Source organism: Onychostruthus taczanowskii, unplaced genomic scaffold, assembly GCF_017590055.1.
Source record: "Onychostruthus taczanowskii isolate IOZ18803 unplaced genomic scaffold, ASM1759005v1 scaffold6, whole genome shotgun sequence".
Classification (NCBI taxonomy): domain Eukaryota; kingdom Metazoa; phylum Chordata; class Aves; order Passeriformes; family Passeridae; genus Onychostruthus; species Onychostruthus taczanowskii.
This window is the reverse complement of record NW_024503679.1, coordinates 8179244-8206579: the sequence shown is the minus strand read 5'-3', so window position 1 is coordinate 8206579 and position 27336 is coordinate 8179244. Positions and strand designations below refer to the sequence as shown.

The 27336-nt window shown below is 39.3% G+C and overlaps 1 protein-coding gene across 1 annotated transcript; it reads left to right on the top strand.

Moving 5' to 3' along the window:
* Window positions 1–383: 383 nt before the first annotated feature.
* On the top strand, window positions 384–21639 carry CEP152 (centrosomal protein 152). The gene is made up of 25 exons (XM_041418646.1): window positions 384–427; window positions 1496–1618; window positions 2288–2388; window positions 2603–2669; window positions 3701–3872; window positions 4510–4650; window positions 5550–5689; window positions 5985–6185; window positions 7569–7716; window positions 8376–8467; window positions 9295–9458; window positions 10053–10257; window positions 11039–11131; window positions 11260–11390; window positions 11562–11690; window positions 11826–11961; window positions 12690–12869; window positions 14085–14198; window positions 14492–15142; window positions 16524–16698; window positions 18853–18925; window positions 19013–19119; window positions 19859–20015; window positions 20296–20399; window positions 20520–21639. The coding sequence occupies exons 2-25, from the start codon at window positions 1532–1534 to the stop codon at window positions 21389–21391; spliced, it is 4440 nt and encodes a 1479-aa protein (XP_041274580.1). The 5' UTR covers window positions 384–427; window positions 1496–1531; the 3' UTR covers window positions 21392–21639.
* Window positions 21640–27336: the final 5697 nt, after the last annotated feature.

Sequence of the window (27336 nt, the reverse complement as noted above, 5' to 3'; positions counted from 1 at the left end):
ACACTGCCGTGAGGCGCGGCTCGCGGCCCCGTGACGTCACCCCGCGGCCGCGCGTTGCCAGGCGACCGCCACGTCCCGCTGCGAGATGGCGCCGCTGTCCGCCCGCGGAGACCCCGCCCCTCCACGAAACTCTCGTTGCCATTAGTGGCCAGCTCAGCCAATCGGCTCGCCAGGCGCGTTCCCGCGACCATGCGCGCCTGCTTTCAAACAATCAGTGGGGGCGGGCCTGCCCGCCCGGCGGCTGGGCGGGCCCTGACCGCTGATTGGTGCACGGGGCTGTCAGTCAGCGTGGCTCTGGGCGGTTCTGGCCGCGGGTTGGTGCCCGGGGCTGTCAATCAGCGCGGCGGGCGCGGGCCGGCTGTGGTGCGGAAGAGCGGCGGGCCCGCCCCGGTGGTGGCTGTGAGGGCGGGTGGCCAGGGCGCCTCAGGTGGGTTTCGCTGCTCGGGGGCCCCGCGGGAGCTGCGCTGAATAACGGCAGCATCGCCCCGCGCCGCCGTCGCAGCGGACTGAGGTGGCGGCGCCGAGCTCGCCCCGTGCCCCTGGCGCTGCCCCCGGCCCGTCCAGGTCCGGCTCCCGGGGCCGGTCGCGGCTCCGGCGGCTGCGCGCTCTCCAGCGGCTGCCTTCGCTGCCGGGGCCGGGGAGGGCTCTAAGGAAGGGGGCAGGGCCGGTGGTCGTGTTCAGCCGGTGCGGTGTGGGGGAAGCGGGAGCCTCGTGTGAGAGGGGTCGCGGGGGGTGCACAGAGACAGCGGCTGCGTTGTGAGGCCTCCTGCCAGCCCTGTTAGAGTGTCCTTGAACAGCAGTGTGAAAGAGGGTCCTTTAAACGTGACGAAGTGACTTTAAACTTGGAATTAATGCTCTTGTAGTGTTACGTTATATCAAGTGAGGACTTCAGTACGTGCTACACCTGTGTGCCCAAACAAGTGTCCCTTCAACAGGGAGTAACTTATCTTGTAACCAAACCTGGACCAGCACTCACACACAGCAGCTTTCTGTGAGCACACTGCTCAGTGTGCACAGTTCCTTGGGAGTCAAGACTCTCTTAAGCTGTGAAATCTGCAACTCATGTGATCCTTTTTAGATTTCTGGGATACTTCTCCTATTTTTCCTTTTGGGGCTATTATACAGCATACTTTCAGTTTTTAATACAAGATGTAGTTATTCCCTAGAAGACTACCGAGCAAGATGCAAAAGTGGACATAACTATCATGTATCACATCATGTGTACAGTGTACAGTACTAGAACTTGCAGAAAATAATGTCTGGTTGTAAGTGAACTTCAGAAGTTATATTATGTCAGCCTATGAAAAACCCAAATACTTGTTTTAAGTGCTAAATTTTTGCAAGTGGATAGGCTTGGATATATGAGAAACAAATACTGTGCAATGACTGTTTCAAGAATTGCATTTTCATGCTAAGTAATTCAGATGATGAGGGTGGTGCTTTTTGATTCCTCATGTATTTTACTCAGGTGTGATGTTTTCCTGTCCTGTGGTAGGTTTTGCTGGATACGCAAAATCAATATTAGAAAACAATGTCCCTTGACTTTGATAGTGGAGCTCTACAAACTCAACATGAAGATGAAGACTATGACCAAGAAGATTATGCAAGAGAACAAGAGGTGAAAAATAATTAAGTAATTTAATCTGAAGGCTTGTGAATTTAGCTTCTTCCTGTCTTTTAAGCACATAAAAAGAAAGAAAAAGGTTTATGTAGTCTGGTAGGAGCAAAGAGGGTACAGACTGTGCCACTCTTGAAAAGCGTAAGAAGTGAAGTTGGGGTGGGTTTTAGTTGTTTGTTTGTGTCCAGTTGCTTGGTCCAGAGCAGAGCACTAATCATTGCAGTGATGACTTCTTGAAGGTAGTGATACTGGCTGGCAAGTTCTTAAGTGGATTTCTATCCAGGCTTCTCAGAAAGAGCATGTTTTGAATGCCTACTGCCTCTCTAGCCTGGAGTTTAGAGAGGAGAAATTCTGGCATCATCAATTTGCAGATGATTCTTTGAAATTAGTCTGTCCTGGACATGTCTGCTAGATGGCATTTCCCTTACTTCTTTCTGGTGCAGCTCTTCTCTCAACAAGAGTTTGGCAGAAAAATGCTTTGGTTGGTAGTCTAGTCTAGTAAGCATTCTGTGGTACAAGCCTCTTTGTGAATTCCAGTGTTGTGAATTCTTCCTTGGAGGAAGAAAACCAGGATTTTGTGCAAGTGGCCCACTTTGCCAGTGTTTTTGGGCTGAACTTGTATTAATTCTCCTGAAGAGCATATAATGAATGTTGTTTGTTCTATTTCAGTTGCAACAATTGTTGACAGACCTTCCCCATGACATGCTGGAGGACAGTGGAGACCAGCTCTCCAGTTACTCAGACTGTAGCATTCAGGAGACTGAGGAGCAGTAAGGCATTTGGCAACATCTTGTTATTATTTATGTTGTGCTTTCAAGAATAAAGCAAAGTCTGAGTTGATGAGGTGTGTAAAAGTAATCCAAGTAAAAGGGGAGCTGTAGTGCAATTTGCAGTAAACTAGATATGCCTTAATTTTAAAAAAAAGAAGGTTTGTTTTTTCCCTGAAGTTATTAGTGCATAGTTAAGCTGCTTGTGTCTCTCTAGGTCACGTGAGCCTGGGAAGCTTGATGGAAGGTGGAATGATCATCCATTGATCAGTGATCCTCCAAATGTAAGCTTGTATGAGCAGGAATGTAATTGCTGCTTGTTCATTATAACATGCTAAATAGTGTTTAAATTAATTAGAGAAATCCGTGTAGGTGATGTGTTTTGGTATTCATTTGAAGTATTTCTAATTTGAGGGCTGGTAACCTCAGGAAAAAAGAGGGTGGGGTGAAATCTGAGTTTTGAGAGAGCAATTCTAAACCTCATATCCATTCATAGGGCTATGAACAAGGACAAAATCTGTACCCTGAACAATTCTTGTGTGACCAGCAAACTGATCATGTTGAAAAACATGGGAAGAATTGGAATGGCCTACATAATGATGAAGAGAAGAAACATTTATATGATGTTAAAGAAGATTACTGTGGCCAGGATGGCCAAGGTGGTCAAGTTGATGTGTATCTTGGTAGAGATGGGTTTAACTCTCCAAGCTGCTACCAAGATAACAATATGTATCATCTTCCTGAAAACTTCAGGCCTTATACAAATGGCCATAAACCAGAATTTAACAATCAGCAAAATAAAATACTAAATTTTTCTGATGATCCAAAGGAACATCTTAAGGTATTTTAGAAGCTGACACATTTTTCTGTCTCTTGGAAAATTTTCACAAGACTTTAGCTATTGATAGTAATATTTCTAAATGTCTTGAGTCTCTTCCAATCTTTTGAAACAGTGATGGGAGGCTTCTGTAGCCTATTTTAAAAAATGAGACATTAGTAAGTAAATTTTCATATTTTCATGTTATGATTTTTGTTCTTTCTCCTGTTGCCTTGGTAGAATTCCATGAGGCAGAATGAATGTGATTCACTTAATTGTGTGCTTATTCTATTTAAGTTAATACTTCACTACTTTTCTAAGGTGGAACTTTTCATGAAGAATTCTATCATGCTTAAATGGTGTGCTGGATTGGAGCCTGAAAATGAAGAGCTACTAGAACTCTTCTTAATGTCAACCTGTAAAATGAAAGATATTTTCACTGAGCAAGAGTATAGTTGTAGTTTTAATGTATTTCTTCTTATGTGTATGTTGTCACAGCAGCAGTTTGTTGCATCTGATGTTGTCAATGGCCAGTCACCAGAATCTTACAAAGTGGCTTATAAACCATACCAAAATGGCATTCATCAAAATATTCCAGGAATCCAAGAAGGAAACAGAAGAAATGAAGTGTTTGAAGGTTTGCAACATGAATTCTTGGGCAATGATGAAAGTAAGTGTTTGGTGCTTAGATTTAAAATAAACTGGTGTAAAAAGTTCACTGGAAATCAGTGAACCTGTTGATTTCAGTAATTTTTCAGTAAGAGGACAACTAAAAGTATGTTGAAGTATAGAATCTTTTATGTCTAGAAATGATCTCTTTTTGCTGAGGCTATATGAGTTTTGGGCATTGAAAATGTAGTTTTGATTGATGAAACTGAAAAAATGTATCTGATGACTTGATGTCAAACCTTGTTGACACTTTGTGTTCTTTCATAATATTGAAGATAATGACTCACTGTACCTTAGGAAGTGCACTCTGAGTGATGCCACATTGGGCTTTTCTGTTAGGTACACTTCAAATGACAGAACTACTTTGTTAGACTTGTTGTCAACTTGTAGTGGCCACAAGTTTGTGAGTTCTTTTATCTGAGCTTGCTGTAAGGTTGGAATTGTACTTTGCACACAATCCTTCAGCCATTGCTGCCAGAGCAATTTGTGTGATGCAAATCAAATGTGGATAAAAAATAGATTTTGTGCACCAGCAATGAACTTAGCACTATAAAAACAATATTTTGGAGCAGGAATTACAGTGATGACTTTCTTAGTATCTGTGCTGACTTGTCTGCATGCTGTTTGAAATTTGGCAGATTCTTCAGAAAACATGCAGATTCTTCAACTTCAAGTTCTAAATAAAGCAAGGGAAAGACAACTGGAAGAACTTAATGAAAAGCTAGAGAAGAGTGCACAGCAGATTAGGTATTTGAATCATCAGCTTTCAATGGTCAAAGGTAAAATATTTTGTGCTAATTCTTAGATTTTATTCATATCTAGCAACTTTTAAATTCTGAGATTGATTTAGAAAAGTGTCTTTAAAGGTATTTATCATAATTCTAAAATTGATTTGGGACAATATGTGCCTAAACCTCTTCCCCCAAACATTGTTCTAAGTGAAAATCTCTGGATTGGTGCCTGACTGCATAACTGTCTTAACTTTTACTGCATTTTCAAGACTACTGTTGTTTCCAGAGTCCAAATGTGTCAGGCATCACAAATGTACAGAAAAGTGAGAAGTCTGCCAAGTAGTCTCTTCAAAGCTGGGGGGAGGGGGGGAAAAAAGTCAACACCAAAACACCCAAACCCCAATAGAAGTGGACATCTGTGAAATTTTTTATTTTGGTGGTGTCTAGTGTAACAGGCCATTTCATAGACTGTATGTAGAGAAAATCTCTTTCAAAAATTACAAAATCTGATTGTCTTAGTTTCCCATTTCCTATAGTAACAGAGAAAAAAACCACTAAACTTAGAGAATTAAGACTATAGTTTTTGGAACGCAAAAGAAGCAAAGGAGAGAGAAAAGTTCAGCTGTCAACCATTTGGCTGTGTCTTGGCTGTTCCTCCAGAGGACTCTCCCTTTAAATGGTGTAGGGGAGGAGGTCAGGTCCTCCTGCTGCCAGGATGGGGCTTGTACCTTCAGGACCCTCCTGGAAACAGTGTATTGGAGTGCTCCCTGCTGCCAGGAGCACACAGTGGTTGCTGGATGGAGACTGAATGGTTTTGTTCAGTCTTCTGTTGTTTCCACAGTACAACCAGAGTGAATGGTTCTGTAGAGCAGCTACTGAACAGTTGTGTTCATGAAGCTCTTGGGTGGCTGGCCACGGTTCTCACACAATGATGTCTCTTTCTTCAGATGAAAAGGATGGTTTGGCTCTTAGTCTTCATGAGTCTCAGAAACTGTATCAGAATGGAAAGGAACGGGAAATGCATCTTGAAGGCCAAATCAAGGCCCTTGAAACTCAAATTCAGACTCTTACTACCAATGAGGAGCAGGTACTGTAAATATTTTTAGACTGTTTATTGTGGAAGACCTCTACAGTTCAATGTGTGGTGCATTTGCATTAAACAGAAGTGCTAGTCTCTTGAAATGCTGGTCATGATTATTACAAAAGCTAAATACATGATGGATGGATAGGATTCATTGGTTGAAAATACTGTGTGTGAATATACAGGCATCATCTGAGGACTTGTGGCAACTTTTGCACAAAAGAAATGAACTGATGTACAGAATGTTGGAGCAACAGTGAAATGTATGTAACTAGGAGCTACTGTGATACTGTTCCTACAGATTCTGAAGCAATCCAAAGTGGCAGAGGTGGCCATGGAAAGCTTGCAAAAGCAGCTGTTAGAACTTCAGCGATCAGATGCCCTCCAGCGAGCCAGAGAGCAACACGAGGCCATTATTTCTGCACTCAAGCAGAAGTATGAACAGCAAGTATTGTCATTAGAGCAGAAACTTGATACTACACAATCTGCACTCCGAGAGCAGGTGAGAATTATTTTGGGATGCTGAGTGCTGTACTGGAGACACTGTAGGGCTCCCCGTGTTTCCCAAACTGCGTTTCTTGACCTACAATTCTAATAACTCCTTCTGGAAGCTGCTTAGAAAATGGAAAGTCTCAACATTATGAGGCCTATGTGGTATGTTTTCATAAACATCTGCAGGCAGTTGTAAGTTCAAATTGTGAGCTTGTACACAGCAGATGCAGAGGAGGCAGGAGTTCATTGTCTTAGTTGCTCTCCTGAGCTTTCCTTCTGTGCGCTGTCTTTTTGAAGGAGTCTGCAAATAACTCTGGGAAAGAAAAGGACTAATTAAGAAATAGTGTGATATTGTTGCAAGAAAAAAGCAGGAGAAACTTTTTATTGAACAGTCAGTTGCCAAGATTTGTTCTCAAAATGCTGAAGGATGACTAACCACTCAACAGTGACCTTATTTTAGAAGTAAGGATTTAAGAGTAGAGGAGATGTAAAAGGCTGTCTTTAAGATGGAGTTTGATATAGATTGTATTACATGGTTGTAGAGCTTACTGAAATTATTCCACTTATATATCATAAGAATCCATTCCACTATTAGAAATATTCAAGCAGTGTATTCCAGGTAGGTCTTAATAAATTTTCCTCTTATTTCACATAAAGAAAATAAATTTCTCTAATCCTTGTCTCAACATATAGAAATAGGTGGGTTGTATACTTGGAAAGATAACTGGTACTTGCTTCTAAACAAAATGCACTGCTGAATTTTTGTCTGTTAGTACCACAACAAAGCTTATACAAGCTTGTCTGTACTGTAAAATATATGGTAGCATTTTTGGGGTATTGAAAGAGGGAGATCTGTTTTTTGAGAGAAGATAGAAAAGTCAAAAGGTGTAGATACAAAGCAGGTCTGTGTAGGTAACTAAGTAATGCCATATAAATGTCTACTTTGTATATCCTGTGAAAAAGAAACTACAGTTCCTCTTTTAAAGAGTATTGGCACTTGCTTACTTGGCTTAAGTCTAGTTAAAATAAACTGACTGGCTTGATATGATGTGAAGGCTTGATTTTTTTCTGCAATAGACTAAGTGTATGTGATTAATTACAGGAGATAATCTGATGTGCTGAAAAGTAACTGCTCTAGGAAATATGAAATGATTCTCATCCATGTATGTTTATATATGAGTACAATTACTGCCTCCCAGTGAAAACTGAACTTTGATGCTGTAGGAGGTCACTTGTCAGCCAAGGACAGTGTTTGATCTGTGATTGATTTAACTCTCCTCTACCCCTTTAGGTATCTGATTGATTATTTTTCTCTTTTATCCTGTATATATTGAATTTTTCTGTATCTGAAACAGTTCTAGATGTAAAACGAGTAAAAATACTCTCTTCCTAGAAAGAGCTTTGCAAAAATCTAGGAGAGCACGTTAAGCAACTTGAAAAAATGCTGGAAGAAACCAAATGTGAAAAAACTGAAATAATTAATCGACTGACAAGAAGCCTAGAAGAAAGCCAAAAGCAATGTGCAAATTTACTGCAAACAGGTCAGCCTTTTACTCATACTGTTACCTTTCCTTGCAGAAATATCTTCATTTTTTCTAAATATGAAATTGCATATTGATGTTTCTGTGGAAGTGGAATCAATGTCAAGCTGATTTGTGTTCTAGACTGTTTCCTGTGCAGTGGATTAGTCAGACTGAAGGTTCATTCTAGACTAAGATGTAAAAACCAAATAGAAATAAAAGTAAACATCTCCAATCCTCAAACAACAGTGATTAAAGTGTTTTCATATGTATTTTGTGCTGCATATGTGTAAACCTTGTTTCATACTAAACAACAGGATTTGGATGCAAGTTATTTAATTTTGTATTAAGGTGCTTGACTTGAATTGCCATTCTAAATTGAAGTCCTAGTGAGAATTGTTTTAGGAGCTGGAGGCTGATTCTTAGAAACCTGTATCATAGAAATAGATTGTGAAATGTTTTGCAGTTTGTGTGTTTGACTTTTGCCTACCTTCACACATTGAAGTCCTTTGATAGTAATGTATTTAGTAGCTGTTAGTGAGCTCAAGGAAATAGAAACAGTAATGTCTATTGCCAGAATCAACACTGCTATTTTTAACAGAGATTTTTTCTTCAGATTGCATAGACTTTCTTGCATATTTATCACTTGCTCTTTTTCTCCCTTTTCTTTCCTACAATAGGCTCAATGCAGGAGACAAATCAGTTACGGTTTCAGTTGCAACAAGCTCAGTCTGCACAGATTATAAGCAACAACATGAACAAGGCTTTGCAGGTTCATTTTATTGAATATTTTGTTTGAATAAAATGTTTTCATTTGATGGGGGTGGGGAGAGGTATTGTAACTAAGAAGTTTGTGGTTGAAACACTTTAAATTTTTGGAGGAAACAAGTGCATAATCTTTGACTACTTCCTCTCCCAGTGTTGCATGTTGGACTTCCTCCCTCCCCTCCAATTAAAACACAGTTGGGCAATTGTATTGGCACAAAGCTGATCTCATACTTCTGTCCAACCTGCTTTTGGAAAAAATTTGAATGTAAATTCTGTGTGCTTGGAGTCTTGTAATTTAATGAGGAGATACCATGTTCTGAATTTTATCTTTTGTCAGCAAAAGGGAATGCTACAAAGTTCTCTGTAAAGCATCAGTGGAAGTCTGTGTTTCCAATTCATATATTTGATTTAAATCTGTTGTCTTGGAAACTGTGAATCCTACTAAGTACTAGAGTAATAGCTGTTTCTCCAGGTATGTGCTTTTCTGTTGTCATCCATTTTGCTATACAAGGACAGCAGGAATGCAGAAGAGCAAAACAAATAATACTTCATGGATGGACTGTAATGAGAACAATAAGGAATATTGCTTGTATATTTAAACAAATTTTTAGTTTTAATATATGCTTTTAGAGGTATCAGAAATGAAAAATTAGCGTATAAGTAAGTTAATGCTAGACAATTCAACTAAATGCAGCTAAATATAACTATATTTAGAAGGAAGAGCTCCATGTGTTTATTTTCTTTGGTAGAGTTATCATGGGCCTGATATGTTGGCTTGGAGTCTCTCTGGTCAGTGTAATTTTTTTTTTTTTTTCTGTTTCCTCCTTTCAGGAAGAGTTAACGGAACTGAAAGAAGAAATAGCTTTGTATGAATCTGCTGCCAAACTTGGAGTGTTTTTGAATGATGCAGGTGGAGAGCAACCTATGAGCCTGGGTGATTCCTATGTAGAACTGGGAATTAAAAAAATTACAGGGAAGAAGCCAAAATTCTGCAGGTATTGAGTAATTCTTGTTGAAAGAAAAATTCTAAATCCTTAAGAAATTATGCATGTTATTTGTAAAAAGAGGGCTCTACTGGATCTACACATAAGTTTTTGATAGATATTTGAAATACTGCTTGTATTGCCAGGTAATCTGAGAAAGAGAAACTGTACTAATACCATAAATTGGTTGCCTAATTAATAAATCTTGGTTGCTATTTAATAAGTCTTCAGATTTTGTAGGGACTATATTGCTGTTCCTTTAACTGTTGAATTATATTCATGGATACTTTTCTTGCTCAAAGCTCCACATAGTTGCTTAAAGCTAAAGCTGTCTTTTACATCAACTAATTGAGTTACTTCAAAACTCTCCACATAGGGTGAGGATGAATCTTTTGAGGAAACAGCTGAATTAACAAGTTTTCTGTAAATTAATTGCAACTTGATGGAAAAGCTTTGATATTCATGTCCTCTTAGGCTTTTTACTATTACATCTTCGACATCCCGGTATTTCTGGTAGCATTAGTTACTCTTCTCTTTGCTACCACAGACTTTGAGCTACATTATTTTTGTCTTTTAAATACTGAATGATTATGTCTTTCCTGATAGTGCAATACAGAACAGAGACGTGGATAAAGAACTCTCTAAAGATGAAATTATAGTAGAATTAAAAGCTGAGCTGGAACGTTTATTGAGCAGTAATAAAATGAAGAGAAACCAGATTACTCAACTGCAAAATAGTCTTAAGGATTGCCAGAAGACACTAGAGGAATACAAGCAGTTGAAAGCAGAAAAAGCATCAAGAGATTCAGAGGTTTGTCCTTTTACACTTCTTTAAAAGTCAAGTATTCTGGTTTTTGGTGAAAAAAACCAAAACTTCTTATGAGAAGAGATAAAAAAATTATGCATAGTTGAGTATTCATAGCAACTCTGGTTTGGTATCTTGGTTTGAAAAGAAAACAAGTGAAGCAGAGCCTGGGCAGCCTATGCATTATTAAGTGAGTCCTAAAATGATGACTTAGATGCTTGAGAGTGCCTAGTGTCTCTGCCCTACTTATGTTAGAAGTAAATTTAATTGGAAAAAGATGGTTTTCTTTAGCCAAAAGGACCTTGTAATTTCTGCAAGAGAGCTGATAGTACCATTAGATTATACAATCAGAACATTTAACAGATTGCCTTCAGAGGGCCTTGACAGGTAATTTGATCAATAAGGAATCTCCTCGATATTGCATCTCTCTTCACCCCATTATTGCCTTCCCTCTGTGGATTGATCAGGCTTGCAGTATCTGTGCATGGAGACCTGGATGTGGGATAGAATACAATGTATGTGGGAAGTGTGCTCTCTGTTGGATGACTGTTGTCATTCAGCTTGCAAACACAGCACTGGGTGTGTGCTTCTGCAAAGCTTCATGATACTGAGTTTTAAGAATTCATCTAGAATAGCAGTGATTCTGTGATCTTGCAGTGCAATAATTTCCTGTGTTTTTTGTTTTTTAAGTACAATTTTTATTTGGCAACTCTGAATTTTTTTTAAGCATTAACTGCTAAATCATTTATGTATTGAAAGATATAATCTTAATTTTATTTATTTTTAGCCTGTCACAAATTTGAAGGATGCTTCTCCTAATCTAAAGGAAGAAGTTCTGAGACTCAAAAAGGCTAATGAAGCTTTGCTGCAGGAAGTTGAGGTAAGACAGAGATGCTGCTTACCTCTACAGGAAAGAAAAAAGTCACAAAAAACCCCCACCCCATGCTAAAAATCTGTGATTAGAAAAGGTTCTTACAACCCCATATTACTTGACCCTTGTTTGTCCAGGCCCATGCTTCAACTATTGAAGAACTGAAGAAAAATGAGGAAAAACTGAAAAGCTTAAATCAAGACCTCTGTTGTCAGATGAGAAAGATGGTTCAGGAGTTTGATCATGATAAGCAAGAAGCCATTGACAGGTAAGTGTGTTAACTTAGTTTAATTTAATTTGTGGATTTTCATCCTGCACACACTCTCGTTTCACCTATCAGGTACAAGAGGAGGTCAATGTTAAAAGGTATTTTCTTACAGAAAACTTAAACCTAGGTTGTTGAAATCAGGTAGTTATTTTTCCTTTCTTGGAATTGTAGGTGTGAAAGAACTTATCAGCAACATCATGAGGACACCAAAGCACATTTTGAGAAGGAGCTGATGGAGAGGTTTGCTATGGAAAAGCAGCTGCTTCTTCAAACTTCTGAAGAGACAATCTCACAGTTAAAGTAAGACTTAGCATTATTTTCATTCCTACTGAAACTTTCATGTTTCTTGTCTGACCTTCACTGCTAGTTACACTTATTTAAAGCTGCTTGCTGTCCTCTGAGGCCAATTGATAATAAGTCATCTGTCCTTTGAAGGGATAACATAGAGGAGCTGAACAAAGAGATCACGGCAGTGAAGGAATGTTACATTGGAGTTTGTCAGGAGAAGGATGCCTTGGAAACTACTTTAAGACAGAAATTTCAACAAGAGCAGCAGCTGAAGGAAGAGAAGGTACAAATGGAATTGCCTATAAACCATATAATTCCACTCTGTTTTCAAGATGTAACATTAAGAAGTGTAATTAATTTTGTACATGTTTGCGGAACCTGCTTGGGAGAGATGCAGCTGAATCAGAAAGCTCATACACAGGACTTAGTGGTTTTTAAATTAAGCTGGTCTTGTGTTCTGGGCTTTGAAATACTGTACAAGTAACTCTTTCCAATAACTGTTTGTTTTCATGTAGTGAACTTCCATAATTCTGATTTCTGAGGATGCTTAGTCAGCAGTATGAGCTTTTACATTCATAAGACATTTTCAAAAACTCTGAATGATTATACAAGTTTACTTCTCCCTGTATAAAACTGATCTAAAAATGCTGTGTTTTTTTAAAGTAGTAATGAATTCAGATTGATTTGATTAAAACTTTGCTTTTCTGAAGATCTTAGTGTGCAATGACTGAAGCAGATCAATTGTCTGGGTAAGCAAGAGGTGCAGCTCAAAGTATGATGGGAGTAAAGATGCTTGATACAAAAACTTACTTTACAGCAATAGCCTCTAATAACCTCTGATATAATATCTTAAAACACCTTTTTTGCGAGTTAAATTTCTTGTCTAGGTGTCATCTATAAGGTCAGTGCACAGCCTCTCCAGGGTTTATAACGTGTCTCATGCGTTCTCATAGTTTTGTACCAGAGCAGTTGTGCCTTGGAGAGTACTTCATTTATTTATTTTTGGTCTAGCTCAAGAAGCAGCTACTAGAAGAAAAGGAACTCTCCCTTAAACTTCTGAGGACTGAGCTTGAAGAGGAACACATCAGGTCCATGATAGCAGCAAAGAAGCAGTGGCTGGAAGAGAAAAACCAGCAAGTTCAAGAAGAAGTTGCATTAGCCAAAGTTCACTGGGAAAAGGAAGAAAAGGAGGTGTGAAACTTAGATCAGGGAATTTCAATTTGTTGTTGTTGTTTTGCTGTTTATTTTCAGAAACAGATCTTTAGATTTGTGTGCTGTTGTTCTGTCATTGGAAGTGGCTGTTAAGGATTTGTCAATTTAAAAGCCTCTGAAGAAGTCATTAGGTATTACACACGTTTCATATTTTTAAAGAAACCCAAAACCTATATGTTGCAAAGTATGGAACAGAACACCCTGGATGTCACAGCTGGTAACATGCTGGAGTTTTCCACCCTGGTGCTTGAGTGAAGGTTATGCTTTCTGTTGTTTACTTGGGTGTCATGTAGAAATCCTTTGTGTATCCTATCCCATAGGGGAAAGCTGTGATGAGTCACCAAACTCTCTCGTCTATACATGGTTTTGTTCTCCTGTTAAGGAGGATCATTGATGTAAACAGTGTTTCATTTGCTAAACACCAGTGAAATCTGTTTATTTAGACACTGAGGAGATTTTCTTAAAAAAATATTTTTGTTCTTAGAATAAAGAACAAGTCTTTGCCAAATTAGAAAGAGAATGGCAAAGTAGGCTGGAAGAAGTGAGAAGAACTGTAGCTGAATGTAATGACTGCAGCTGCCAAACTGACCAAGTTGTGGATGAAGCTTCAGCAAAAGAGTTAGAAGGGGCTGTTCAAGACCAGAGGCTGCAGATCCAGAAGTCTCTGAAAGAAAATGCAGCCTCTGAAGAGGCCTTAAAAGAATTTGAATTAGAACTGGAAAATAAATACTGTAAAAATCTTTCCAGCCAGGTAACAAATAATTGTTCTGTCTGCCTAGAGTCTGTGAAACTGCTGTGTCCACTTAAGTCACCTAAAAAAAAAAAGAAAGTGGACTCCTTCACTAACTTCCTATTAAGTTTAGTATTGATATTTGCTATATTAGAAATAAAGTTCTGAAAAAACTGTAGCATATGATTTGTTTTTCACACTGTTAAACAAGTTTTGCAGGAGTTTTGAACAGAACTGAGCAACACTGACTTAGATTTTATATAATTTTGTTAAAAATAAATTTAGTATTTTTAATTTTGGCATAATTTTTTGCACGAAATGCTGCTGGTCTGATTCTTTTAATTTCTATAAACGTAGGCAATCCAAACTGAAATATGTTCTTGCACTGTTACATGAAAGTAATAATAAAAATGTATTCAGTGTACCTACCTACCTACTGAAGCAGGTTTTTTATCTGTTTAAAGGTAGATGCAGCTTTAGCCCAAGCTCGTGCCAAGTGGCTGCAAGAGTACAAACTAAATCTAAAGACAGAACAAGAAAAATGGGAAAAGGAACACCAAAAGACTACAGCAGAGCAGGTAGCCCAAAATATATGTGCTATATAGCTATATGTGTGTTGATAAACAGTGAAGTCTTCCAAATCCCATCTATTACTGAGGAATGATTGTAGACATAGGCACAGGGAGTCACTAAGGAAAGATGTTTGTTGGGTACTCTGCTCCACACCCTTTTTTTTTTGCCTATATAAGGTTTAATTTTTATTAAATATATTGAAAATATCTCCAATAGATTTTTAATGACTCAAAGTTACATTTTGTGTATCTGTGAATGTGTGTATCTATTTCTAATGACTATGTTGTTTATTTGCCAGTTAGCCCTGGTTCTCTCAGCTGCTGAGGAGAAATGGAAGAAAGAATATGAAAGTACAGAGACACCTGGACTAAGAGTTAAAGAACTTGAAGAAAAGATCATTTCTCTGAGGAGGGAACTGGAGCTAAAGAACGAGGAAATCCCTGCAGCTGTCAAAGCAGAACTAGCAAAAGCCCGTGTGCAGTGGAACAAAGAAAAGCAAGAAGAAATTCTGCAGATACAAGAACAAAATGAGAGAGACTACCAATCATTCTTAGATGATCACAGAAACAGAATTAAAGAGGTCCTTGCAACAGCAAAGGAGGACCTTGCAAAGCAAAAGAATGATCTCTCCATTCAGAAAGAGGCAGAAATCAAGATGTTACTAAAGCAAAAGCAGCGAGAATGGGAGGCTCAGGAAGCCAAGAGACTGCAGGATGAAATGAGGCAGTATGAGGAGAAGACTCTGGTTGAGCTGGAGTATTTGTTGAGTGAAATTCATGAAGAACTGGTCAAGTGCCCACAGAGTAAACATTCTTGGAAGGACAACTGTTTTGACTCTCATGTTCAATTAACCAGTCAAGACAAAGACAAACTGAAGGCTTGTTTACAAAAGGCCTATAGAAACACGGTGTGCACAATTCTGGAAAAGAAAGAGAGAGAATGGAAACAGGTAATATTTCTGTACGTTGTAACTGCCAATCAGAAAAAGTATTTGAGAAGTCAGTCAGGCCTGTTTTCTCCCATGAAATATCCATGTAATAGTAAAAAACAGGAAATTCAACATTTGTGTTCATTGATAAGTGTACTCTAAAACTAAAAGGAGGCTAAATCTACCATTAACAAGTGAGAAGGAAAAGGATGTAGCTTTGACATCTTCAGTCTTTAAAGAAGAGAAGGTCAGGTTAGGAATGTCATTTGTGCAAAGACTTGTAAATTAAGGAGATTAATCCACCTGCTTGAGGTTGGGAGCCTGTTAAAGGCTCCTTGTAATCTCTTTGATGGGCTGTAATGAGAGAACCCACCTCAGATTTTTGCATAGCTGCAAAATCCAGTTTGCAGTGGTGGTTGGACAGTGATTATGGATCATGTTACGCTTTTTTCCCCTCCTCTTTATACAAATCAAGATGAAAACCTTGCAGAACTAAAAATCCTTTTTACGAATTGCCTGCAGTAGGTTTGTCAGTCAGCTCTGTTTTGGGAATAAGAGTCTTGCCTATTTTATTGTGCCTCTAGGAAATCTTTTTCAGTGTGCCTGCCCAAATGAGGAAAGATGTCTTACCCTCTTCTAGAGGAGTTTGGGGCTGAGTCAAATTGTGTCCCAAAGCCCTTGTTTCTGTTGTTTTAGCAGATTCCTCTTCTTGCAGTGCTTATGCTTGTAATACGTTTTTTATTGTGGGGAGCATCCCACCGGAAATGCCATTGCTACCCAGCAGTTAGTAGCTGGGGAATTATCTGAGAATAGGACAGAGAAAATTCTTGTTTTTCAAGAGAAGATGGCATGTTACCATTTCTTTAATGTTAATGTATTTCTGTTCAGTAAGTGAGTCTTAAGGGTTTTCATGTCACAAGTCATATCCACGATGATAAAGAGAATAATTTTTTCCTGTGCCTTATGCACCTTCTGTAGTGGAAATGAAATGTCTCTTGGTAAACTGCTTAATATGCCTTTGAATCTCAAAACATTGGTTGGCTTGGACCACCTTATCTAGTGAAGTCTTTTTAATTTCCTACTAATGTCTTTTCTCTTTAAAAAGCAAGTTATCCTCAACAGTTCAAAGACAGGGTATAGTTCTGCTATGTTAAGGGCTACTGACATTTCCAAATAATACTCAAGATATTCAGGCACTGCTGTTGCGATGATTTATGCTAAATACAACTTCTATATCATAGAATAGATGTTTTCTTCACTATTTGACTTGTAATCTGTGGTTCTACTGCAAGTTTAAAGTACCTGTGTTAAAATTACTAAAGCTACTTGGTGACCAGGATTGGTTGTGGTGTGGAACACTTTTTGCTGTGTTGTGTTTTCAGGAAGTGTGTTTCAATTGCAGAAATATGAAGAGCTAATGAGTAATGCAAATAAAGAATCATACCCTTACCCACAACATGGTGCAGGAAACACTGGGGACGTGGCAAGACCCCCTGTGTGCAATGTTGGACACCAAGCAGAAGCACAAAGGAGGCTGAGAAGACAGACACCCTTGCAGGAAGCTGGAACAGACAAAGGTATTGAGTTTGATCTTAATCTGGCAGATTGAATATTAAAGACTGCTACTAACAAGCTCAGTTTGATGATATACAATGTCCTATTGATGACCCCAAAGCAAAGTTAGTTAATTAGTAAATATTTGGGTGATAGAGGAAGATACAGTTCTTCTGACTGTAAGGTTGTTTAATACTGCATAAGCTAAGTTAAAGTCACAAACTGCAACAAATGCTACTGGTCTCCAGTTTACTGATTTAATGCTGGGCTTTGAGGTTTCATTTTATCAAATGCTAGTAGCTTGCTGCTTTTTAAAGCCATTATTCAGGAGGAAAGAAATAGCTGTCTCATCTGCTAGAGGTGTGTGCATTCTTTGGGAGTTTTTAGCAGCAAATCCTTTGGAGTATATAGCAGTTCACATGCAAGGCAGTGTTGGCCATGATATGCAGGGTATGGTGTAAACTGTGTTTGTAAATGGGTAACACTAGATTGGAGCTTTGAAGATTGAATTGTACTGCTTGCTCTTGGCATTACACAAGACAAGGAATTCTGCATTCATGTAAAAGATACTATTGTGTTGAGAACTTGCTTGACCTGGCATGGTAATCTTCTCTGGTTCTTTTGGTCAAGAATGTAGCTGAAAAAAGTGTGAATCCCTGGGTGGTGTTTCTCTCTCTTTTTGTTTTTCCCCTTCTTCCCTTTCCCCCCACTCCCTGTGCCTAGTATGTACTTTGGCATCGTAGCTCTTCCCAAGGCTGGCACGTGTACTATGGCAAAACTGGAGACAGTGTAGATGGGAAAAGCTTCATGGGAGGGACACATGTCCCTGGGGCTTCAGTTTAGTTTGAGTTCTTGTGCAACTGAAAAACATAAAGCACCAAAACCCAAGAGAGTTTTTGGCTCTGTGCCTGTAGTGTGGCTTGAATTCCTTCAACACCAACATGAGGAGGTCTATTAAGACAGAACAATACCAGCACTGCAGTGCTCCTGTCTCTAGAGCGCCCTGGCCTGGCTGTGGGGAGCAGCCAGCGCTGGCCTGGAAGGAGCCCAGTCTTTGTGTATCCCTTAACCAGGCTCAGACATGTGTGAGGCTTTCCAGCTGGGACAGTTTCCTTCAGCTGACTTCAAAAGACCCTACTTGGATGTTGTTATTTAAAAAAAATACTAAAAACATTTAAAAGCATTTAACCTGCAAGTCTTTTTGCTGACTGAAGAACTCAGATCATCAGTGATGGAAGTGCATGGAGGCTGTGAGGGCTGTATGAGTTGAGAGATGCTGCTGCACCTTCTGGAACAGGGTACCAGCCTCTTGTGGTTAGTTTAATTGGGCTAAAATATTGCACACTTTCCAGTGAGAAGAGGACTAAGTAGAACATTGAAAATAGGTTGGGCTTGATTGTTTTGTTTTTTTTTTGGTTCCATGTTGATGTATAACTTTTAGCAATAACTGTTGCAAGTCAGAAATGTACAAAAAGGAACTTTGGGTCTCAGGAAGATTTGTGCTGCAAATGCTGCTGCCAGGAGCTTGAAAAAAGAGAGGCTGTGTGCCAGGACTTGAAAAGAGAGCTGGAGATGGCCCATAAACATCTTCAGCTTGCTGTGAAGGAATATGAAGCTAAGTCAGAGCAAATCCAAGGCTAGGATTGTTTGTCTCCTAAAGACAACTTTGATTCTCTCATCTTTTTTTTAATTTTCATTAAAAGATACTGGATACTGGGGTTTCAGTTATCAATCTCAAAACAAACAAAAAACCCTCACCACAATAAACCTACAAAACCTACCAAGATTTATCTTGTATCTTTGTATCTTGAAGGCACAGTTGCTAACCCACAAATTAATAATTCTTTTTCAGTGTTTGTCAAAACCACCCTTGTTATTTTTTATCCTGTCCTTTCTTTCCAAGTACACTTGAATATTCCAGTTTAGTGTTAGTAATGGCATATGAAGGCTTTAAACTTATTTAATTACTGTATGAGATGATTCCTATATTCAGACTTCACTGAAGTGTGTTGGGATTGATTCTTGTCTGCTTGTTACTGCAACAGCTGTACTGCAACTAATGATGCTTTGTGACATTGTCTTGTACCAGAAGCAGCAGTTATTACATAAGCATCTCTTGAACTTGAATTTAGAGACATGCAGTGAATTATGGTTCAGCTTTTTTTTCTTTTTAATAGAAAATGAGATGGTTCTAATTGCACAAAATTCCGACATGAAGACTAAACTGAAAGACCAGGGATCACCACCAAGGTATTTACAAAACTAAGAGAGATGATTTCTTATTTGGGGAATATATAAGTTGCTTTTTTTGTGCAGTGTGATGTGTATGCATTTCAGGTCATTGTCAAGGGAAGGCATCTCAAAACCTTGTGCATCCTCTGACTCTGTGAAAGGTCTGGAAGAAATGCGTGCTCACTACATCAAAGCTTTGAGCAAGATTAAGTGTAAGTACTAAAGTCTTAGTTAAAGATTTAGTGGAGGAAAATAAATTACTTTGCTTCTTCCTTCAGCCAGCTTGGACAGGAATCTGACAACCAAATCACATGAGAAATAAATTTTCCATCTTACTAGAGTGACTGTGAGAAATGGAATTGTCACCCTAAATTCAACATGCAATTGTGATGAGCAAAGCCTTGTTTTACCTTCCTTCCTTTGTTGTACTGTAGTATGTCTTTTAAAGTGGTAAAGTGTATTTTGAGAACTGATCTTGTTTCTCCAGAAAAAAAATCTACCTAGCCTGCAGCTTGTTCTGAGAGAAAATGTGCATTTCTCTTATGCTGTATCCTGCCTTCTGGCCTAGTCAGCAACCTTCTGTTTGAGGAGAAAGGATTAAGTGTAGCACCAGGTCTTACCTGACTGCAGCAGGTCCCCAAATTTCTGCATGGCCATTGAAAAGTTTCTAGACCATATTTTTACCAGCCAACATTCCTCCCAAATCCCTATGCCTGCTTAAGATGCAGAATCAGACAACTGAATTCCTTTCTGATGCTTCATATTGACCTGCTGTGGTTTGCCCTGGCATTCATCCAGTAGGCAACAACTGGCACGAGGATTTGGTGGAATGTTGGCAGGTGAATCCATGTCTTTGCTGACTTGTTCCAGGTCTGCTAGACAATCCCAGTTTGTGGTGTTGGCTTCTTCCCCACTCTGGGGGAAACTGGTACTAATGAAGTGTGTTTGTAGGTGATATGCTTTGTTATATCCGTGAAAGTAAGGAGAGAGCTGCTGAGATGATTAAAGTAGAGGTTTTAAGAGAGCGCCAAGAGACAGCACGGAAAATGCGCAAATACTACTTGACATGCCTTCAACAGCTGCTCACTGATAATGGCAAACATGAAGGGTAAGTTCAAGTATGTTTGGAAATGACTGTTGGCTGTGCAAGAGGTGTGTAGATTTCAGCCTGGTGTTTGTCCACCTTGGAGCAAACAGTGCCTGGCCTGAAGTCTTGCCAGGGTGTGCGTGTTGGTGCCAGGTCACTGCTGAGCTGCCTGGCACACTCTCCTGTCGGTATTCTCTGACTCTCAGTATCATTGCCTTGAAGTAAAATGTAGAGTTGAATTACCCTTAAACTTATTTTTGGTTATGGTTTTTTTCCCCCCATGTTCTGCAATTCTTGACAGAGCTGAAAAGAAAATAATGGATGCTGCCAGTAAACTTGCTATGATGGCTAAAGGACTGGAAACGCCTCTTCGGCACATTCCCCAGCACAAATCTGCCTGCCCAGGTGAGCTGGATTCTGTGGTCCTGCTCTTCTTGAGCATACTGATTTAATGCATGTAGTAATGAAAATGCTTTTCTTCCAGTATTAACATTCTCTTTAATTATCTATCTCTTTCCCTCCTAGCTCTGCGTTTAAATTCTGATCCTGGAGGTGAGTGCTCCAAGAGAGATTGTGTGCTTCGGACTAGGTCACACCATATGGAAAGCAAATCATGTAGTGAAAGCAGTACTGAAAAAGCCACTGATAAAGTTGTCCAGAAGCGTGTTCCACGTGATTTGAGACAGCAGTTTGATGGAATGCAGACCAAAACTCAACATCTGCTTTGTGAAACAGTGACTTCAAATATTCAGAGCAGGAATAATTCTCAAAATCTCGATGGTGCATCTAGAGGTGTTCTACCAGAATGTTACCCAAATGAAGATGGAAGATATGGCCCCATTGCAAATATAGACAAAGGACCGTTGTGTGCTGTGAGCAATGGTGATGCTCCTCCCTCTGCTGGTCAGGGAGCACTACAAAATAGGCAAATACCCAGGGTTACAAATGGCCACAGCAGCTCTGGGCCAACTCATCATATGCTTAAGAGCAAGAATGGAAGAACAGGCTTGAAGGAGGATAAATGTATCAAATCATGTGGAAAATGGAAAACTAAGTCTAAGAGAAGTCAAGAATTTGATTTTAAAGACCCTCCAGAAAGAGATGAAGGAAGCAGTAGTGAATGGAGTTCTGGGGATGGAAGCATGTATCTGGATTGTGGTGAAATGCCTCTCTTGTATCCTCAACAAAAAGCCAATACAAATGTTCAAGCACAGACTGTGTACTGTGAAGAGTTTCCTCACATCAGGTCATTTTCTCCTGCAGATGAAAATGTTACTTCTCAGAGAGACATTTCTAGTGGCAGTGGCAAGACTCTCAGTACAAAAAGCAGCACAAAAGTTTACAGTAGAGGCCAGCAGATAACAAACCCAGAGCATGCTTCATTCCTCAACTCTTGACAAATCGAATTCAGCTGTCCCACAACTCAATGCAACATCAGATTCAAATGTATGAAAATGCTGCAACAAATGCTTGGAGAATAATGGTGTGGGATCCCCAGTCTCAGCAAGATAGTGTTTTTTAATTAGCCCACTCTAACTTGAACCAATACCAGCAGTCCTCATTTGAAGGAAAAAATTAACTTGATGTTTAAATAAAGTGTGATGATTCAGGAAAATCCTTTCTACTGTGTCCATTTCGTGATCAATGTTACACGAACAAATTTTATCAAGTTACTTGAAATACTACTGCAGACTTTTCTTTACCCTTGTAATAACACTCTCATAAATGTTTATAGTGCACTAGAAATAAATTTATTAAATAGAACCTATTTTTATATTCAATTTAGCATGCAGTGTTTATCTAAAACCAAGCTACTGTAACTTGTGGTCATTTATAATTGGTTTTCAAAATTCCTTCGGAGCGTAATGAGAGATGTTTGAAGTTAGTATTTTAATTGACTTTTCCATTTTGAAGGACCTCCTGTAACCTTCTATTTGTGTTCCCACAACAAAAGCAAATATGCTTGCATTTTTTCATTAAATTATCATAACAAATCATGTTTCAATTATTCTTCTCTTTGATATAGCAAAAAATAGCTCATACTGGGCGTAAGTAAGGTATCTTAAGTTAGAATGACCATGTTCTCTAGGTGTTTCTTAATTACTGTGTTATCAGGGTAAACTGAAGGTGTGGTATTTTGCCCTCCTGATGCTTAGAAATCTCCTATTTTAAATGCCTGCTCACATTTTATAGAGAATTGCAAAATGTATCTTTTTTCCTAGACTTTTTCCTTTCCTTGGGGTGGCATTTCATTTCCAATGATCCTATGATGAGCAGAGGCTTTTGCTGCTGGTTATGCAGAGGGTGATTAAATCACACTTGTTGCAATTAATAGTTATGGGCCAGCAATTCATAGCCACAGTAATATGGGAGTTCTAAGCAAAAAGGTTTTGCTTGCTATTGTTTTGTGACATTTGAAGAAGAAAGCTGACTGTTCTCTCAAGGATGTTCTGTGTGCCTTTCATGTGTAACATTTAACTGCTTATTTGTGAAGGTTGCTTATTCGGTCTTTTGGAGTTGAATATCACAGTTCAGTTTGACAATCTTTTGAGTTTTAAGAAGAAAATAGTACAGGATCTGAAGAAAAATGTGCTTAACTTCCTTTACAAAAGTGTCCTGCCTGTTTATATATCAGGACAACTGGCCAGGCAGAAGGCATTTCAGCTCTTGGTACACAGGCCTGGCTTGTGCCTTGGGACTTCCACAGGCACTCGAATGAGAGACTTCTGAATTTCTTGGTGGCTTTCATGTTGCCCATAAATCCAACCCCACTTCCTCTTTAGTGAGGTGGGGTTTGTCATCATCAGTGGGAGCAAACTGAGGCCATGAGAGACCACTGGTGCCTAAACAAACATGGCCTGTGGTTAAGTTCAAGGGCCAAATTCCGAGCTCTTAGATGAGGAAATAGCTGTGGCCTTGTCTGCAAAGGAAAGTTTTTACTAGTTGTCCTCTAAGCCCCAAGTGGAGGCTTTTTTCCTTTTTTTTTTTTTTTTTCCCAATGAGTGGCTGTTTCTAGTTAGCTTAAACATTTTCCCAAGTTCCACAAGGTAAAAAAGAAGCATATTTAGTCCTGTGCAAGATGTTTGAGTGTTTAAACCAATACATCAGATTGATTCAATCATTGGGCAAGTTCAGAAGCCGACCCAGCTTACAGATTTGATCTGTACAAGTAAACATCCAGCAATCCAGGACATCCCTGGCCATTCAGACAGCAGCTGAGGGCCCATCACCTCATTGCTGTGGACCAAATGGAACTTTTCCAAATATTCCATCTGAGGTGGGTTCAGAAGCTTCTCTGTAGTTGCTTCCACAAATGCCACAGTTAGTGACAATGTGCAAACTGCTTTTAAAATTCTAAGATGTAACTTTTTGTAACACATTTCTGTTGCTTTGTTCAGTGTTGTGTACATAAGTCTTACTGTGAATTTCCACAGCTTTTAACAAATTCCCTGTGTTTAAAAGCTCAGTGGTTTCAATCCAGAGTGAAGTACTTACTGATCCTACATATTAAATTTAGAAGCTGGGGCCACACTGATGAGGAGGGACCTTCCACTTGACTGACTGCTCTTGTCTTGCTGTTTCAGTTGCATCATACTGAACAACTTCAGGGACCAAAACTGAAATGTGTGTGACAACGTGAAGGTAGGTAAAGATTCAGTTAAATCCTTGCTCACCTAATATTTACTGTGTGCCTTATTGCAGTGACAACTCCAGAGAGCTCCAGAGCTACCAAGGAGATTTTAAGTTATGCTTAATGAAAACAGCAGTAGAGGCCAAGAGGGAAGATTTACCTCAAAATAGCAGCAATTATTCCGTGGTGAGTAAAGTTTAAGGTGCAAGATGATCCTTAGCCCAAGAATCAACAGCTCCTAGTCAAAAGTGTTCCTCAGCCCTCCTCCTTCCAGTGTCAGTAGGAAAGACTGAAGCAATTAACAGAGTAGCATAGGGGGTGCAACTCCTGAAATTGGACAGCTGACACCAGTCAGCAAGGGGGATGTAATGTTGCAATATGTGTGCTTGGACTTGGACAGCTGAGCCAAGATTGTAGTTGAGTCACTAAATGAATCTCTTAAAATAAGCCTGTCGCATATTCTTACCCACTAGTTCATATGGCTGAAAGAACTTACCTGCTTTATTCAAGAACTGCTTACCTGCTGTTATATGTTTTTGATTCAGATGATTCCTTTTTCAACACTGTATTTATGCTGTAGGAGCCAGATCAAGTTTTATTCTAGTAACGTTGCAGTTTGGCACTATTTAACTTAAACTTTCTTTAACAACATCCCCAGAGTAGCAGAATGCAGTGGTATTCTTCTCTTTGCTGTATTTTTGTTCCCTATATTTTCTTTGGCTGATTTATCTTGCAAATGATAAATAGAAAAAAATTGGACCCAACAGTCTTGGTCCTACCATGCTTGCTAGTTTTCAGTCTGGTTCAGTCAGTTGACCGTTCTGCAGAATTACTGCAATCTTTGCAAAATACTCTATCAGATGGTGAAAGCCTTTCAAGACTGCTATGATTAAATTCAAGTTCCCTAAGTATAACCTGTGGACGTGCAACTAATGAGATCTCTGGCTTACCTGCATTCCCAGGTTTTACCTAACGCCTTTGCAATTTCATATTTCGTTTGCCCCCTACCTCTTACTTTACTTTATAGGTGGAACTTTCCTCTGAGGTTTGAAGATCTATTTACTGCTGTATCATGTCCCCTTTCCCATAAAATCTCAAGCTGGGTACACTTCTCAGAAGTATTGAGATACCCAGTCACATATATATATATATATTTCAGTCATTCATCCTTAAAATTTGCTGTCAAAGCTATTCTTCTGCTGTTGGAACTCTGTTCTCATGTTTCCCTTTGTTCTGTGGGAGTTGCTAAGATTTCCCATTGAAATTTATTTTTCTCTTTTGTGCAGATTCACTGTGCAGTCCTGTCTCCCACAGTGTGGATGGCTTACAATGGAGACGATGGCAACCTGGCAGCGATACAGGAGCACATTACTTGCAGCTGTAGTGAGATTTCACCCAGCATTCTGATGCAGAGTACTTTGCACTTCCAAATTAATCATGCTCCTCTCTGTTCTTGTTGCTTGGGTAAATATTTCACTCTTGTGTAGACTTTGATAGTGATCTTTGTGAGAACCAAGGTTCTTCATTTCGTTCCTGTACATGCTTACCTACTAAGCCAGCTTTTGAGCCCAATGCCTTTTTCACACTTGGTAAAATGAGTCTGTTTCCATCATGCAGCATTGCTTCTTTGTAAATCTGAATACAAGCAAAGAAATACATGTCTATTGCCAAATGTTATGGCTGAATGCCATCCCTGGTGTTCTGGCTTCATCCAGATGACGAATGTTCCCTGTCAGCCTGCAGCCTAGTGAGAGGGGACAATGGTACAGAAATACTGTAATTATCTAATCAACTTTGCTTAGAATGTTAAGCAAATGCAATTCTTTAATACTCTGGCTTTACTATAGCTGTTAATTACCATGTGCAAATGCAATTTGTACAGCAAAACTGAGTAGAGGAAACATTCACTTGTAAGTTACTTTACTCCCCTCTAGTGGTCTCACACCACACGTACGTTTATGTAACACTTCATCACCATACGTTTAAGGACAGTGTTAGTATTCTGTCAAAACCAAAAGTCTCCTGTAACTTCTCCTTCCTTCTGCTCCTCTTCTCTTTCTATAGAGAAACCTCTTCAGGGATTGGAGTTCTTGCCAGTGAAGCTCTCTAAGTGAAATTTTCTTTATATGTTGACTTTAATTGAAGGCCAAACTGTACCCCCAGTTTTAAAATCCTACATGCAGAAAAATCTCAAAGCTATGTAGTAAACATTTATTTTCTGTGCCCCCAAAGGTCTTCACAGGGGGTGCAGAAAACCATTGGTGTCAATGTCATAGTGACTTAAACTGCAGCCAGGGCTGTAGAAACACCAGCAGAACCCAGTCCTAACTGCAGTGCTGCTCTGTGTGTTCTGTGGCACGTGCCAGGTTTTGGTGCATGTCTAACAGTGTTTGGGCCTGTGGAAGCTGTGGGACACAAGGAGCCTGTCAGGTGACTGGGTTCCTCCTTTAAACTTGCCAGTTGGCCATTTTGTGTACTATACAGCTTTCACGAGGTGGAAAACAGGCAAGAACCTACAGGATCAGAATGGAAACTTTATTTTCCTCTATTTCCCCAGTTCATTGCTCAAGTTACTGATGTTGTAATCCAGGTGTGCAGCACAACTACTTTTAGCAATATGGTAATGGATAAGTTCTTGTCTTTTTCTTTGCTTCTTGGAATCTGTATTTTAAACATAAATTACTTCCTAATGTCCTTGGAGAAGATAGGGTAACTAATAAGAGACTTATCATCTGTTTCTGCTTAGGCAGAGGGTATAAAAAAAAGGTAGATAGAGGATTTACTTTTCAGAAGTTAGTTCCTCTTTTCAGTCTTCCCAATAGATACATTTCCATTTTCTTCTAGAATGCTTTGGAGTAATATTTTGAAGAGAGCAAAGGGGAATAAAGAGTATAGAGTAGAGGGTCAATAAAGAAAATGTTGACAATTTTCCATTTGAAAAAATACAGTTATTCTAAAATACTTCACACAATTGTGTTTGTCTTCATATTTAGTTATGGGAGAAAAATGGAAACATTCCAAGAATGAAAACTTTTTAACACTCTTTGACTGGAACCTTTTGTTTTAAAATGAGTCTTGGTTTGTAAACTTCTGCAGCTCTAGAAAGTCAAAATTGAAACTAAACAGTTTAGGAGATCCAAATCCGGCCTTTTTTTCCCACGTGATTTTTCTTTTGTGGAAAAATTAAGTATCTGAGTTTCCTTCCAAACTGGAAGGAAACCAAACGTGAAAAGTAAAATCCTTCATGAAACGTAACTCCTGTCTTCCTGCAGTGCTCTTACAAGAGATTATTTGCCTGTGTCAGCGATGCATGCTACAATAACCAATAGCTGGGGAAACTATTTCCTACACTCCTCAAGATTGTTCCCTTTAGGTCATTAGCAGATAGTTCTAATAAACATGAGCTGAGCCAGCAGAGGCTTTGACTCTATTTATCACTGCGGATGTCTGAGCAGTCCCTGTGGGAAGCTGTGACCATCAGCCAGGGAGTTTAACTTGTTCTTAACTCTTCTCTGGAACAGCAGTGTCAGCAGTCAAACTAAATCAAAATCATCCCCATGTACACATGTAGGAAGCAGGTAAGACATGCAATGTTGAAACAAAATCATCTTTATATCTGTAAAAAGCACACAGGCTGCAGCTGGTGCAGAAGTTGCTTTACTCAATGAGCTGGCAGGCCCTGCCTTGAGGGTGTGTGGGCCTGAGCAGGGC